Raw genomic sequence first — 12,767 nt, 5'->3', positions numbered from 1 at the left:
ATTTTGGAAACAATTGGGGAATTCGAATATGGGCTGGGTATGGATGATATTATAGAATTATTAGTTTTATTAGGTATTATAACAGTATTGTGGCTATAAAGAAGGCTGTCTCTATTAGAAAATGCAGGCTGAAATATTTAGGAGTATTGTGATATCTGCGCAACTTAGTTTCAAGTGGCTCAGCAAAAAGTTATATATTTAAGTATAGAGAAAAAGCAAATGTGACACAATGTTAACAACTGGTGAATCTCAGTGAAAAGTTTGTGTTTATTGTACTATACTTCCAATTTTCTGTAGAGGTAAGTTTTTTCAATAAAATGTTGGGAATAAAAAAATAGCAAAATTAATAGTTTTACTGAAGAAAATACCATACATTTCTGTAAATATTTTACTGTAATGATATACAATTAAACATTCTTTTTTTTTTTTTTTGCGGTAACGGGCCTCTCGCTGTTGTGGCCTCTCCCGTTGCGGAGCACAGGCTCCGGACGCGCAGGCTCAGTGGCCATGGCTCACAGGACCAGCCGCTCCGCAGCATGTGGGATCCTCCCGGACCGGGGCACAAACCCGTGTCCCCTGCATTGGCAGGCGGACTCTCAACCACTGCGCCACCAGGGAAGCCCATACAATTATACATTCTTTTTACTTATTCACACTTCATAAAAGCATACCTACTCAACATACTCAATCTGAAATTAACTACCTTAAGTACATCATTTAACTTTCAGTGCTGATGCATGAATCTCTTTATCTTAAATATAAATCAAAATAGCTTAACACCAGCTTTAAATTAGAGACAATGTGATGCCAGGTGGATCATGAGTTAATATTTCAATTAAGTTTAAATTTTCAATAATTTCTTCTTTGCTTTTCTTTTTTGTCTAGAATAGTCTGTTTTAAGCTCAACATGGCATCTTGAAATCCAGGATTTAAGTCTAATACTTTCTTGAAATCTTCCAAGGCATCATCAAAGTATCCTGTACCAGAACCCAAAAAAATGGAAAAGAAAAAACACTGAGTATTTCTATATATTATTCATAGAAAAGTTTGGATACATATACTTTTGCTTTTATATTTACAAGCTTTCAACCACTCCAACTAAAGGAAAATTTTCCTCTTGATAATGATGTAGGGATGTTCGTATCACAGTAACTTTGTGTACCCTTACAGATTAATACACTTAAAATTAGTTATGGGTTTACGTACTGGGATTTAACAGGTACATAGCCTAAATCATCACAAAATTTCAACAAAATCATATTACCTATTTTATATAATTACAGTAAAATTAAGAAACAGGAAATTAATATTCTTTTTAACACTTTAATGAGAAACGATCCTAACCGTCCCTTTAGTCCAAGAATCTAAACCCCCTTCACTTTATATTGTCTTGTATGCCTTCAAAGATTTTAACTCCGAAAAGTTTCACAGGGGACCAGCAGCATTACCCCCATTCCACAGCTGGGACGCAGAGGCACAAAGTAACGGGACCACCCGCACTCCGGTGCCCAGGTCCAACTCCCTCCCCAGTGCCCCGCTGTGGTCTGTAACACCTACTGAAAGCCTAAAATAAATTCAGGTAGGCTTCCTTCGCTCCAGGCTCTAAACCTAAATTTCACATCACTTTCACACTGGATGATTATTACATTAGCGTTACAACATTTGAGAGCTCTGAATTCACAGAATACAGTCAAGGACAAAAGGGTAAAAAAATTTCTTACCCAGCCTATATAATATCAACCCTCTGTTGTAATATGGAACTTCAAAATTGGGTTGGACTTCTATGGCAGATGTGTAGTCATCCATGGCTTCATAAAAATCCACCCTGAAGTACTTGATTTGCCCCCTGTTGTTATATGCAATAGCCAAATCCTCAGGGCTGCATTTGCTTTAAACAAAAAGTTCACATTAAAAACACAGTGTTGCCAAATTCCTCTTGCTTCCCCTTTCATTCTCTTTTGGGTGTTGTCAAACTCATAGCCTATTAACATGCAGTATCTACACACTGAAAAACCAAGCGGAAGAAACAAAGTGCAAGGAAATAAAGCAGTGGAGTCAATTTTTGTTTAATCCTGTTTTCTACATGTGCAAGGTTATATAGCACTACAATGTCAATCTGAAAAGCACATTCAAAATTACTGTGCGTTCAAAGCCCCTGTTCATTGTCAACTTGTTTTGTTGAATATAATATGAAAATGTTTATTTTCTAAAACACATGCCAGTGAGGCAGAGAAGACAGCTCAGAATTGAATGCAGCAAGCAGGGAAAGCCAGCCCCAAAGTTCAAGGGTGCTACGGACATGTCATAAAGTGAATCCGTTTTATCCTCAAATTTTTAAATGATCTCAAAACACTGAGATTTTGAATCGTTTTCCACCAGTAAAGAAACAGAGGTTAACTCTAAGTGAAAAATCAACACGGTGATCCCTAGGGAGTGCTCTCTGGGGATAGAGTGGCCCTCCCCTCCAGCCTCGGCAGGTATCCCTCCCAAGGCCAGACTGGCTTCCTGCTAGTGGGACATCACGGCTCTGGTCCACAACGGGGGTCCTGTGTGCAGAAACGGCACTGCATCTGAGGGCTCCAGAGGTGGTCCAAGGAGCTCTGAGTGAGAAGACTCCTGCGAGTGGTTAGACATCCAGGCAGCTCTGACCAGCCACCAGCTCAACAGGACACACACACACACACACACACACACACACACACACACACAGCCTCTGCTGGACAAGAGACGATCAGTGGGATCTGCTCCATGTCAGAGATGATTGATTTCCTTTCTTCTTTTCAAGGAGGATTCTCAAATTTGAACCAAACAGGGAAGATGCAGGCTAAACTCAGCTGCCATTCTCTGTTATACTCCACAGTTCAAAGTCTAGGTCTCAGAAAATATTTGTGACTGCAGTCAGTGTTATTAAAAGTTACTTCTCCTAACATCTTGATCCTTGAGATCTCAGATAGGGACTGTGATTTCTGCTGTCAGGAGGGGCATGCACAGCCTAGGGGTCTCCTTCACGTTGAAGTGTCCTAACAATGGAAAGGAATCACTGCAACTTTAGAAAAGGTCTGTTTCTGTGAGCTAGTACTGAGAGAGACTGGGTACATGGACACTTCTAGATGCCACTAGCACCACCATTAAATCCTAGTGAACAAGAAGGGACACTCCGTTTATCTCTCTCTGTTATGATATAGCTGAACTGCTGCCCAGTAAAGAGTATTAAGGAAAATGCAGCCTCAGGACTCGGTAAGGCTTTAGTCATTAAATTTCTAAGCTTCAAAACTTTGTTATAAATGTCTTATTATCAGAGGATCATCAAATGTTTGATTTAGAATTAGATCTCATTACAACAAATTCTAAAAGCCTGTTCTCCATATGGAAATAGTTTCATATTTTAAAGACATGGGTTAACAGTTAAAGCCGAATTTTTTTAATATTGAGAATTTTGTAATGATAGTGTTTACTTGGATGGAATATAACCAAATCACCTAATCCAAAAGTAGACTTTTATCTTCTTTGCACTTGCTAACTTTAGCAAAGAAAAAAAAAATATTTGGAAATTAGGTTTATGGCTAAGGCTGCACTTTGGGATATTAAAAGAAAACATTATAAACCATTCAGAGTGGCAGGCATACAAAGATTGTGAATACTGTTTCAAAATGATTCACTGACCCATTGTTTTAAAAATAAACGAACCCTAAAAGATATATTTAAGGAAGAAAGTTGACATGACAGAATTCAGTTTAACCATGAGTTCCTAGAAGAATTTTAGAACGATACGGAAATTAGAAGGTTCATGCAGGCATGCTGAGTAACCTTCTGCTAAACTTCCACAGACTTTCTTTCCTATGCTGGTAAGGGGCAGAAATTACATTTGCCACACAACAAATTTGTGCTCTCGGGCTGAGATGAAAAAAGGAGGAGGAGTAAAAAGACTAGAGGCATCAATGCCTGTTGCTGATGAATCCTTTTTGAAACCTACTAGATAGGTCTAAAAAATATAACAAACTAGTGCATATAACAAACAAGAAGCAGACTCACAGATATAGAGAACAAACTAGTGGTTACCAGTGGGGAAGGAGGGAGGGGCAATACAGGGCTGGGGGATTAAGAGGTACAAAATATTAGGTATAAAATAAGCTACAAGGATATATTGTACAACACGGGGTATATAACCAATATATACTTTCACTCGAGGTGAAAGGCAGCCGGCGCCCCGGTGTCCGGACACCTTCATGGGTGTCCCAGAGGAACGCGCAGAGGGCTGCGTTCTAGGGTGCTCCCTCACTGCCTTTCTGGAAAGACAAACGTCTGCCCGCTGCGCGGATGAGCTCCGGAAACCCAGTAAACAGACTGCACGGGCCCTGCCGCCCACCTTGCAGAGGTCCCGCTGTGCCCACGTCTCGCGATAGTTACCTCCCGGGCGCCTCTCCCTCGGAGGCCGCACAGGCGTACTGCCGAACGTAAGCGGAGTACAGCGCTTCGGCCTCTGCGTACTCGCCCTTCTGGAAATGAGCTTGAGCAAGCGCTAGGGTCGCGAGGTTTTCTTGCCCTTGCTGCTCTTCCATAGCGGTCGGAGGCCTAGCTTTCCGTGTCGAAGTGGGGTTGATTTCTGAGCGATTAGAGGCGGCACGACAAAGCTACTTCTGCACCCCGGAATTTAACTTGACGGCAAAAACTTGGGCTCTAGCAAAGGGGGAAGTTTGTGCCTTCCGCGGACCCGTCGTCTCGCGGGATTAATGACGCTGCTGGTGGAGGGCGCAGGTGCTTCGGGAAAGCCTGGGCCGACAGACCCCTGTGAAGTGCACTTCTCTTGTTACTGCTGGTCTCGCCTGCCTGTCTCCAGAAAAGCAGTAGATCGATAGTCCCAAACTGGTTTCTAAGTCCGTGATTACATGTTGCAAGGAGTTTGCCCTTTGTTACAGTGAATGGTGGGGGCAGGGGGGCGGTGCTGGAAGCGGAAAAGATGTAGGTTTGTTTTATGAATGGCTAAATGACCCACGGATTTATTGTAACACTTTTCCGGTTCCTGCGTCCACCTGCTAGAGGTTGTTCTAAGTAGGCTGTGGTTACAGTGAGACATTTTATGTCGAAATCCCATGAGCTTAGTTGTCACATGGACCTGAGTCCAATTTCAAACACTACCATTTATTAACTCCAAGGCTCTAGACTGCAAACTTCTCAACCTTTTTGAACTTCTAGAATAGTGTAAGGATTAATCGAATAGTATTTTGTGTTAATAGTCTGTGGTCGAGGACGTCAGTTTACATTCCCCGGCCCTTTATGCCAAAGGGAAACCCATGTAGTAATGTATTAAGCACAATACATTTAATCCAAGTAAAAGTTACGTAAAATGAACAGTCCTGAGAGAACAGTTACATTTAACATAGCATCAAAAAGAATAAAATACTTAGGAATTAACCAAGGAGATGAAAGACTCGGTTAGATGAAAACTACAAAACATTGATTAAAGAAAGCCATAAATAGCCAAACCATGTTCGTACTAAAGCAATCTACAGATTCAATCGAATCCCTATCAAAACCCCAATGATGTTTTTACAGAAATATAAAACTCCGTCCTAGAAATCATAAGAAATTTCAAGGGATTCCAAATAGCCAAAACAATCTTGAAAAAGAACAAAGTTGGAGGACTTACACATCCTGATTTCAAAACTTAACTAAAGCACAGTAATCAAAACAGTGTGGTATTGGCATAAAGACAGTCTTTTCCATAAATGGTGGTGGGAAAACTGGATATCCACATGCAAAAGAACGAAGTGGGACCTAAATACCATATTAGAAAATTCACTCAAAATGGACTAAAGACCTAAACGTAAGAGCTAAAGATTAAAAATTCTTAAAAGAAAACATAAAGCAAAAGCTTCATGACATTGGATTTGGCAATGATTTCTTGGCTATGACACCAAAGAGACAGGCAACAAAAGAAAAAATAAACTGGACTTTATGAAAAGTAAAAACTTTTGTGCATTAAAAGACTATCCACAAAGTAAATAACCCAGAGAGTAAGAGAAAAATATCTGCAAATCATGTATCTGATACGGGTGGGAAATGCAAAGATGGAGGTTCTGTGGAGCAGGTTTGGGCTGGTGTGTCCAAGGGATCTGACATGGCGTCTCCATCACACTTGGGAAGCTCTGGTCTACAGGACACGGGAGGGCCCTGCCCCGTGACAGAGCTGCTGGGCCCAGGCTCAGTTGCTGTCCCTCTCCGACTCTCTTGGCCGTCTTCCACACAGTCCACATGCACTCGGTGCTTTGCCTGCAGGGTGGCATCATCAAGACTTCCCTCAGCCAGCTCAGCCAGCAACACAACTATAAGATGATCTGCTGAAAGCGTCATGCTCGCCTTTAACCCCACACTGTCATCTGCCTCAAGAAGTGTGGCTACAACAACAGCCTGTGCCCTGAGAAGAAAGTCAAATAAGACTCCTCCACGAGTTCCTCCTTCCTCTGCAGGGCAGCCCCTTGCCTGAGCCCCATGGCTAGGGGGCCTCAGTAAGGTTTCCCTGTCATTGACTGGGATAGTAAAAATAAATACTAAATAAATAAATTTTTAAAATATGTGTATACACACACATACACTATACATATATATTTCCAGAATATATAGAGAACGTCTAAAACTCAACTTTTCCAGAGTGGGTGTACTACTCTGCATTTCCCCCAGCAATGTATGAGGGTTTCAATTACTCCGTATCGTCACCAACATTTTGTCAGTTTCAATTCTAGCTTTTATAGTGGGTGTGTAGAGGTTTCTCATTTTTCTCTAAATTCCTCTATATTTTACTAACTAGAAATTTAAACTGTGCCAAATAAGAAATGAGTAGATAAAATAGAAACTCTAATGTCTACTTTTTCTTTTAATTTTTGAGAAATCTCTTAAAAACAAAGAGCTCTTATTATGAAGAAAACTTACAGAACAGCAATTTCTTCAGTTTCATCTCTTTTTTTTTTTTTTTTTTTCTGGCCACACAGCGGGGCTTGCGGGATTTTAGTTCCCCTACCAGGGATCGAACCTGCACCCTTGACAGTGAAAGCGTGGAGTCCTAACCACTGGACCACCAAGGAATTCCCATTTCACCTCATATTTTTCTTCTCCTAAATTCAACTAAAATATAAATTAATGTCTTTTATTTTTAAAAAGGTTATTAAGACTATTTTTACTTTCTCATCTATACTCTTTATGTACTTTGACATTTTCTCACATGAACATATGTTAGTTTTATACTCAAAAAGCAGTAAGTGGGACTTCCCTGGTGGCACAGTGGTTAAGAATCCGCCTGCCAATGCAGGGGACACGGGTTCCAGCCCTGGTCCAGGAAGATCCCACATGCTGCGGAGCAACTAAGCCTGTGCACCACAACTACTGAGCCTGCGCTCTAGAGCCCGCGAGCCACAACTACTGAGCCCACGTACCACAACTACTGAAGCCCGCACGCCTAGAGCCCGTGCTCCACAACAAGAGAAGCCACCGCAATGAGAAGCCTGTGCACTGCAACGAAGAGTAGCCCCCGCTCACCGCAACTAGAGAAAGCCTGCACGCAGCAACGAAGGCCCGATGCAGCCAATAAATAGATAAATAAATAAATAACTTTATTTTTTTTTAAAGTGTTAATTTCTTTTAAAAAATGAACTGAGAAAATGATAAGAATAGGCAGGAGGGGGCAACATAATATTGCTATTTTCATTTTAGAAACTCCGTCGCAATATTTTGGAGCTATAACATCATCAAATTAGGTACTCTTGATTTTCCATGAAAAATCTGGGAACAATGTTTCCCCCATTTCTAAATGTGAACTCTGTATGATCTCTAAGGAGTAATTAACTGCAACCTCCAGTCATCAGACATTTGCCTGGTATCTTTAATAAGTTGTTGTTGCTTTCCTGTAGGTAGCAAAAGTGATATTGTCCAACTACTGTACCTCCTGTCCCTGTCTCCCCTTATCCACTCTGGAGCCCAATACCCTTCGACCCAAGCCCCATCAAAATATTTAAATCAGGGCTTCCCTGGTGGCGCAGTGGTTGAGAGTCCGCCTGCCGATGCAGGAGACACGGGTTCGTGCCCTGGTCCGGGAAGATCCCACATGCCTCGGAGCAACTAAGCCCGTGAGCCATGGCCGCCAGGCCTGCGCGTCCGGAGCCTGTGCTCCGCAACGGGAGAGGCCACAACAGTGAGAGGCCCGCATACCGCAAAAAAAAAAAAAAAAAAAAAAAAAGAAAAATATTTAAATCAAAACAAGACGAATACCATGTTAGCATGAGTCATAGATAAAGAAAACAGGATAAATACAATTTTTACCTCAACATTTATTATTTTTATGTTTTTTCACTAATGCCACATAACATCTAAGATCTCAGCTCTTAGAATACAAAAAGATAATTTCAAAGTGTATGTTAGCAAAAACATGTATGTAATATGTATATAAAACGTATATAAAATAAAATTAGCATTTGTGCATGACAGCGGGTCAACAATGCTATGCTGCTTGTTACACACTGCTTATTTGTATAGCTTTGTCAATCAGTTCGATCATGTCAATAGTTCGGCCTACCATGCTACTCTGAAACCTAACATAATTCAGGCCAAATTTTATGATAAAGAAAAGCATTACTTAAAGGGAGTCAGCTCATGTTTATTACAAGAAGAGAACCACCTTTATTATAATGTCTTCAATATACTGCTTCATTCTGTCTATCTGAATTCTCTCCAAGTATTTGTTATATATAGACCATTTTGCTTCTCACTGCCCCTTTAATCAGGGGAGAGAATTTGTTGGTGTTGCTAACCTGAAATTTCCTTCATGTTGAATAAAACCAATTTTCAAGCAGGACAAAGGTCTGTCCCCAAGACATTATGACAGATCCCTAAAACATACACAGATTTAAATCCCAAATAGTCATAAGCTTTTACAGTAGCTGGAAAGATATATCTGTGTGTGTACACACACACACACACACACACACACACATATATATACACACATATATATGTGTGTATATGCATGTGGGTATGTGTATGTGTATAAGTATATATACATACATACACCCATATACATATGTGATAATCTAGGTCTGCAAGGTATGAGAGGTTGTTTTTAGAGATTCTGGCGTCCTGATTAAACTGAACAAGAAGTAGTGACAATAACTCGGGATCTATCTGAAATAATTAAGTTAGAGGAGAAATTCTAGCGCTCGGGTAGCAAAGAATTAGTGGCAAATGAGAAGGCTCCAAAAGAGAGTTCCCATAAGATACGTTAGGAAAAGTCTGAGGAGCCAACAGCTGATTTTGGAATTGAAGCAAATGGGAGTGTCATCAACAAGTAACAGTAAGGGCTAGAGAATGACAGTCTAACTTTGAGTTCTCAGCCGATTTCTGGGATGAGAAAAGGAAAGAAGAGATATTCAGGCATTAGACCATGGACCAAGAATCACAACTCTGAACATGCAGTCCTGCAGGAATTCCTAAACCTATATCCCTGAAAACTTCTCCCTCGTTGATGAAGCAGGGAATAGTTTCATTCCTGAAAAGAGAAAGTCTCGTGGGAAGAATGTAATTACGTTCAACAGGAGATATATTCCCTAGGGCTGATATCTCAGTTAGGATGTTGTTTTCTGATTTGGGGGAATACTGCGTTCTGTTACAGACAAAAACAAATGAGATAGATGAAATTCACTGTCTTAAACTTAGATAAGTTAGAAACTTATGAGACATGTTAGACAAAGTAAATAGAGCATATATGTGTGACTATACCTAATATTGACAAGGCAGTAAAACTACAAAAGGCAACCAAGGCGCTAACTATTCACGGCGCACTAGGTGCGCAGAAGCCTTATCAAGTGCTCGATGTGCGGGAGGTCTTAATTCAATTACCCACCGATGACACTTATTCTGGCCTGTCCTCTGCCCAGGAAATACAACTGAATCCACGGCTGCTCGGCAGGCTCACTGGCACCTACAGCCACGACCAGGTAAAACTGCCTTTTCTATGGAGCACATGTGCCTCGCTGGCCTCGGGCGCCCTCCGCTCGATCGGGTCCCCTGGCTCAAGTCTCAGCTCTGGTCCTCTTCCTAGCCACGCTGTCGGGGGAAGGTGATGAGGCAGAGTAAGAGTCAGGACATAAGAACAGTATATAACTCAGGAATCAGGAACTGTACTCTCTCTACCTGACTGGCATCCTATACGAATAGTGTTCATCTATCCCATCACTTTCTCCTTGTTCTCCACTGTACATTTCAAGTTGATTCAATAAACCATGTGATTTGAGCTTGTAACCCTTTCTGTTCCGTGACCTCTGGAATGGCTTGCTTGGTAGAGTATTTGGAGGCTACCATTACATCAAGATAACTTCCCACAAGGCACGTGAACACAGTCAGAGACTTTGAAGATTTCTGGTCTTCTCATTTTATTTAGGCACAGCAGCCTGCTATCTGTTATGAGCTCATTTAAGCTCTAAACCTCTTCTCATAGCTCACTATTCTCCATCTGCATCAGGCTTCACTTGGCTCTAAAGGACCAGAAACATATCACACTGAGAGAGTTAACTAACCTAAGTATTAAAGCTGCAATAACAACCTTGCCTATTTCTCTTTGTTGCCTCTCCTAAATATCAGCCAAACCTCAGCAAACAACCTTGACGGAATAGTGCTTAAGTCTGGCCTGAAACCATAAAATGAGAGGAAGTAAGATCGTGAGAAATGGAGGATATTATTAGCTATATAAAACAGGTAAGAAATTACCCATTACTGATAACAATTTTTCTTTTTTAAATTAATGACAGTAAGTCAAAACAGATGCATGTTGAGAATCACTCCCCACAACCCAAGAGTTGTTTAAAGAAAGGATCCAGCTTGGTGACAATGTTTCAAGTAAAACTACAGCTACAAGCTAGACATTTTTGTACAAATGTAAAGCATCATAAATACAGCCAAGGGTTTGGCGCAATAATATGAAGAGTGAAGTGCCAAATGCCATCTCTTAGATGAAACTAAAAGGGTAGATTAAAAAGGAAAAGCTATGTAAAACTTAAGCTATTAGAAACAATTCAAATTGTAAAAAAACTATGTCTTAAAATGCCTTCTCTTCACTTCTGAAAATAAAATAGAGAAGATGCTTATTTAATTAAACACAGAGACAGTGCTCATTTTGGTATTACAACTGTTTAACCTCCATCTAATACAGGTTATGTCAGTTCCCTAAATTCAACTTTGCCCCATTCCCATGTTTCCCCCATCCCTCCCTGCTACTAACCGTGATGCTGTGAGAAAAAATTTTCTTATTTGGAATATTTCCATAGTATCATATAACCAACCACAAGATAGATAAATAGATAGATAGATAGATAAATAGATAGATAAGACAGACAGGCAGATAATATGGTCCATTGCCATACATTTATATGACAATCAGCATCATTATTTCATGGTTGTATTTTACACAAAATTTTATATATGTATACATTATGTATTTTATATATATATAGAAAATTTTTATAAAAATACAACTGAAATAATGATGCTTATTTACATAAAGTCAACATTGTTATATAAACACTCCTATTATATGCAGTTTGTCATGTCTTCATCCCACTGCACTATGGCATAAGGGACAGAAGTTATAGTTACTTATTTCCTGAGCCAGGACACAGTGCCTGCACACGTTACATGTCCAGAATTGATATTCAGTGACCGGGTTTCCTGTGGCAACACATGTCGGCAGCTTCCCTTCCCCTCTGTAAAATAAGAGGGGACAATTATACTTTGAAACTTCTAATTCCTTAAAACTTCATCACACTATAAAAACTGAAGAATGAAAAGCATTTCAAGATAAGTTTCAAATAAAAAACTTTTCTTACAATGAGAAAATCAAATATTAATACACTTATAAGACTAAATTAAGTAGGGTATAATGTTAAGGTAGATTACTTCAAAATTTAGTGCTTTAATTATTATATTACACTATTTAGATATAAAAATCCAAGCTTCTAGTAAGGTGTTATAGAATGACATCTACTAGTTACATTTAGCCTACCCTTCAAGAAGGCTGTCCAATTCAGATTTTCTGTTATCCTTTGGAGTATGTTTGGTGAAGATTTCTAGAGCAAGATTTTCATATTGCTGTTTCTGTTCCGAACTGAGGGTCTCTAAAGATTCAAGTTTAATAAAAGCTTTTGAACAAGTGCCAAAAGCCCTACTGGCACATGCACAGAGTGCTAACAGAGAGTAGATCTCAACGGCAGGGATAATGTCTTCATAGTCTCTCAGGTGAAGAGCTAGGAAAGAGAAGACAATTTGGATTTTTTAAAGCAATCATGATATCTTGAACATGCATGGGAAAATATCTATGTTAAGCTATTTCAGTTTAACCTACATGAACTTTAGCAAACTTAAAGAAAACAATGGTTAGGTGCCCAGAGAACAAGTAGGAGGAAGGAGGCTCCATGATCTCCACATTCTGTAACTCCAGAGCTAACAGCTCAGGGCCTTTAAAAATAACCATCGTCAAATGATGCACATGGCTGGGCCACTTAGAAATATATACACAGACCAAAAATAATTGGTGTCAAAACACCCATCTTTTGTTGCATATAAATATGTTAGAATTTCTGTGGATTCTCAAGATATCATGTTTCTTTTTGTTAAAAAAGCAAAGTATGAAATCATATGTTTTCTCTTTGTGTTTCTTTGAACAGATTATTGCTTTTGTTTGTCTTACTGAAACAACAGAACTTTGAGAAAAAAAGAAGTGAAAATGAGAC

At 39.8% G+C, this 12,767-nt stretch overlaps 2 protein-coding genes across 8 annotated transcripts in view; both read right to left on the bottom strand.

The window, feature by feature from the left end:
- Positions 1–335: 335 nt before the first annotated feature.
- Positions 336–4,682, bottom strand: TTC32 (tetratricopeptide repeat domain 32). The gene is made up of 3 exons (XM_059078613.2): positions 4,408–4,682; positions 1,722–1,888; positions 336–977 (listed from the first exon to the last, which is right to left on the bottom strand). The coding sequence occupies exons 1-3, from the start codon at positions 4,557–4,559 to the stop codon at positions 850–852; spliced, it is 447 nt and encodes a 148-aa protein (XP_058934596.1). The 5' UTR covers positions 4,560–4,682; the 3' UTR covers positions 336–849.
- A 3,617-nt stretch (positions 4,683–8,299) lies between these two features.
- Positions 8,300–12,767, bottom strand: part of WDR35 (WD repeat domain 35) — a 63,410-nt gene continuing 58,942 nt past the window's right edge. For 5 of the 7 annotated variants that reach the window (XM_067008055.1, XM_067008053.1, XM_067008054.1 and 2 more), the window contains 3 exons: positions 12,041–12,281; positions 11,635–11,741; positions 8,300–10,089 (listed from right to left, as the gene is read on the bottom strand). In XM_067008055.1, coding sequence (XP_066864156.1) covers positions 9,965–10,089; positions 11,635–11,741; positions 12,041–12,281 — 473 coding nt within the window. In that variant the 3' untranslated portion in view covers positions 8,300–9,964. Of the gene's footprint in view, positions 10,090–11,511; positions 11,742–12,040; positions 12,282–12,767 lie in introns of those variants that run through there. The other 2 variants (XM_059078609.2, XM_059078608.2) reach the window with 1 other exon arrangement.

The sequence above is a fragment of the Kogia breviceps genome, chromosome 11, assembly GCF_026419965.1.
Source record: "Kogia breviceps isolate mKogBre1 chromosome 11, mKogBre1 haplotype 1, whole genome shotgun sequence".
In the NCBI taxonomy this organism is placed as follows: domain Eukaryota; kingdom Metazoa; phylum Chordata; class Mammalia; order Artiodactyla; family Physeteridae; genus Kogia; species Kogia breviceps.
The sequence above is the reverse complement of the archived record's forward strand: the minus strand, read 5'-3'. Positions and strand labels throughout refer to the sequence as shown.

Excerpts from the sequence above, each read along its gene's own strand:
- TTC32 (XM_059078613.2), bottom strand. The coding sequence starts at position 4,559 with ATGGAAGAGCAGCAAGGGCAAGAAAACCTCGCGACCCTAGCGCTTGCT. Across the intron at positions 1,889-4,407 it reads GAGGGAGAGGCGCCCGGGAG|CAAATGCAGCCCTGAGGATT; the intron begins GTAACTATCGCG and ends TTTTGTTTAAAG. Across the intron at positions 978-1,721 it reads GTTGATATTATATAGGCTGG|GATACTTTGATGATGCCTTG; the intron begins GTAAGAAATTTT and ends GTTCTGGTACAG.